At 39.0% G+C, this 2,500-nt stretch overlaps 1 protein-coding gene across 1 annotated transcript in view; it reads left to right on the top strand.

Annotated features, from left to right (window-relative positions):
* The window catches only part of frem1b (Fras1 related extracellular matrix 1b), a 62,937-nt gene that overhangs the window by 25,405 nt on the left and 35,032 nt on the right, over positions 1-2,500 (top strand). Inside the window, 6 exon segments of the mRNA XM_059340761.1 lie at positions 279-371; positions 1,167-1,236; positions 1,238-1,273; positions 1,275-1,334; positions 1,337-1,424; positions 2,369-2,500. The exon segment at positions 2,369-2,500 is cut by the window's right edge and continues 63 nt beyond it. Coding sequence (XP_059196744.1) covers positions 279-371; positions 1,167-1,236; positions 1,238-1,273; positions 1,275-1,334; positions 1,337-1,424; positions 2,369-2,500 — 479 coding nt within the window.

The following is a 2,500-nucleotide window of genomic DNA, read 5'->3' as shown; positions in this document are numbered from 1 at the left end:
ACTAGTAGCGGGACGAAATTGGGTCCGGAAGAGGCAGAAGAAAAAATCCACAGTATAACAGTAGTGCTCGGGGTGATTGCCCCGTGGCCCTAATTCAGTTCGCTAATCATTTTTCCTCAGTACTCCTCAATATAGATACATGACCAGATACAGTGTCTATAGCTTTACCACCTCTACTTGATATTTGGAACACATTTCCCCCCCGGTCTGATTCAAGACAATCCTAGAATAATCTATTAAACTAAAACTACATTTTAATTGTATCCTGTGTGTCTCAGGTATATCCACGACGACTCGGAGACGACGGAGGACGACGTCCACCTGCAGGTGACGGACGGAGTGAACGCTGCAGACGTTATGCTGCTGATTCAGGTGAGTTTCTGATGTGAGCAATATAATGCCTTTGTTCTTATTGCAGAAAAGAGCAATCATCCAAAAAGTCAGCTTTATAGAGCATACCAATAGTTTATTTATTAAATCAGGGTTACTGAAACATACAGAGATAATAGAACTCCAGACACTGATATAATTATATTCAAAGCCAGAAACAGAGTTTTACCAGGAAACCTGCAAAAGCTATTTGTGTTTACTTCAGAAGATGAAAATCATAGAAGGAGATTTGATTTTTAAGCACCAAGTTGCTCGGACTACCTTGAAACAAATGTGTGTTTTGGTTGTTGGTGTAAAAAAATGGAATTCCCAACTACAGGATTTAAAAGGTTGTACAGATATTAATAGATTTAAAAAATGTAAAAATGCAGAAAAAATTGTCAATATGTACTGGAAACTTAAACTGACTGTTTATGATCAGTTGTTTACATCTCAAAAACAAAAGACCAAAAAACATGTGCTTTGTTTGTTTTTGTTGTTATAAGTGTTTTGTTATAATCAAAGTTTTGTTGGTTTAGCCTACTGAAAATCAATTGAATGTGATGTCAGACCATCTTTTTTTATTTTTATTGTCCAAGTAGGGGGCAGACAGATATAAGAAATGTTTTCTTCTTGCTGCTCCTTTCTAATCATGAAGGTGTAGTTTGTGTCTCTGTACACATTTTGTTGTCCACCTTCATGAAAGGAACAAAATAAATAAATAAATAAATAGATAGATAAATTAAGTAAACCCCTCAGAGTTTAGAGACGTCATGGTGTCCTCCTGGCGTCCTCAGGGTCCTGCCCATGAACGACGAGCCCCCCCAGCTGGGCGGGGGTCTGCGAGGGGAGCTGAGCTGTGAGGAGGGGGGGGCGGGTCCAGGTGACGGTGGACTTCCTGTCTGGCCACGGACCGGGACAGCGAGGACTCCCGGCTCACCTACATGCTGGCCCGCCGGCCCGGGCCCGCGGCGAGCTGCAGAGAGCCGGACTCAGCGTGGACAAGTTCTCCCAGCAGGACCTGCTGCAGGGACACGTCTACTACGCCCACACGGGTGAGACACGCTGCCTTCAGGGCACCTGGGGAAAATGAGTGTTATGTGTGGATATTTAATTTATATTGTGTAGGAGCCATTATCTCTACCTTAAATATCAGGTTTATTTATTAAGATTCATATCTACAGGCATGGAAAAAATGATTAGACTACCTTGTTTTTCTTCAATTTCTTGTTCATTTTAATTACTGCTACAACTAAAGATACGTTTGTTTGAAAAAATATTATGATAACAAAAATAGCTGATAAGAGTTTAATGTAAGAGCTGATATCGAGACATTTAACATGGTTTGCTTGATAATAACCATAATCACTATCGATTGTGTCTTTTTATTGGTCATTATACGTCATTTTTTGTCATTTTACGTCTTTTTTGGTCATTTTGTGTCTTTTTTTGGTAATTTTACGTATTTTTTGTCATTTTGTATCTTTTTTTTTGGTCATTTCGTGTCTTATTTGTCATTTCACTTTTTTTTTTGTCATTTTACGTCTTTTTTGGTAATTTTGTGTCTTTTTATGGTCAATTTTTTGCCTTTTTTGTGATTTTATGTACTTTTTTTGTGATTTTGTGTCATTTTTTTGACCATTTTACCGACTTTTTGGGTGATTTTGTGTCTTTTTTGGTCATTTTACATCTTTTTTGATCAATTTGTATCTTTCTTGGTCATTTTGTGTTTTTTTGGTCAATTTGTGTCTTTTTTTTCTTGATCATGATTTTGGTTATCACCAATAAAACCATGTTAAATGTCTAGATATCAGCTCTTAAATTAAACTCTTATCAGCTCTTTTTGTTGTTATCATTATATTTGTCCAAAGAAATGAACCTTTAGTTGTAACAGACATTAAAATGAACAAGAAACTAAAGAAAACAAGGGTCTCATATATTTTCCAGGACTGTAAATGTGCTATAAAAGCATTTCTTCATCAGTCCCGTTTGTGTTCAGGAGGAGAGATCGGAGCCGAGCCGGTCTTTGACACCGTCACTCTCATCATCTCGGACGGCGAGGCCGGAGGGACGGAGGGCTGTTGCCACGGAGACGCCCCGCCCCCGCCCGTCCCCCTCCACGGCACACTTC

This window comes from Centropristis striata, chromosome 9, assembly GCF_030273125.1.
Source record: "Centropristis striata isolate RG_2023a ecotype Rhode Island chromosome 9, C.striata_1.0, whole genome shotgun sequence".
In the NCBI taxonomy this organism is placed as follows: domain Eukaryota; kingdom Metazoa; phylum Chordata; class Actinopteri; order Perciformes; family Serranidae; genus Centropristis; species Centropristis striata.
This window is presented reverse-complemented; position numbering and strand designations above follow the sequence as displayed.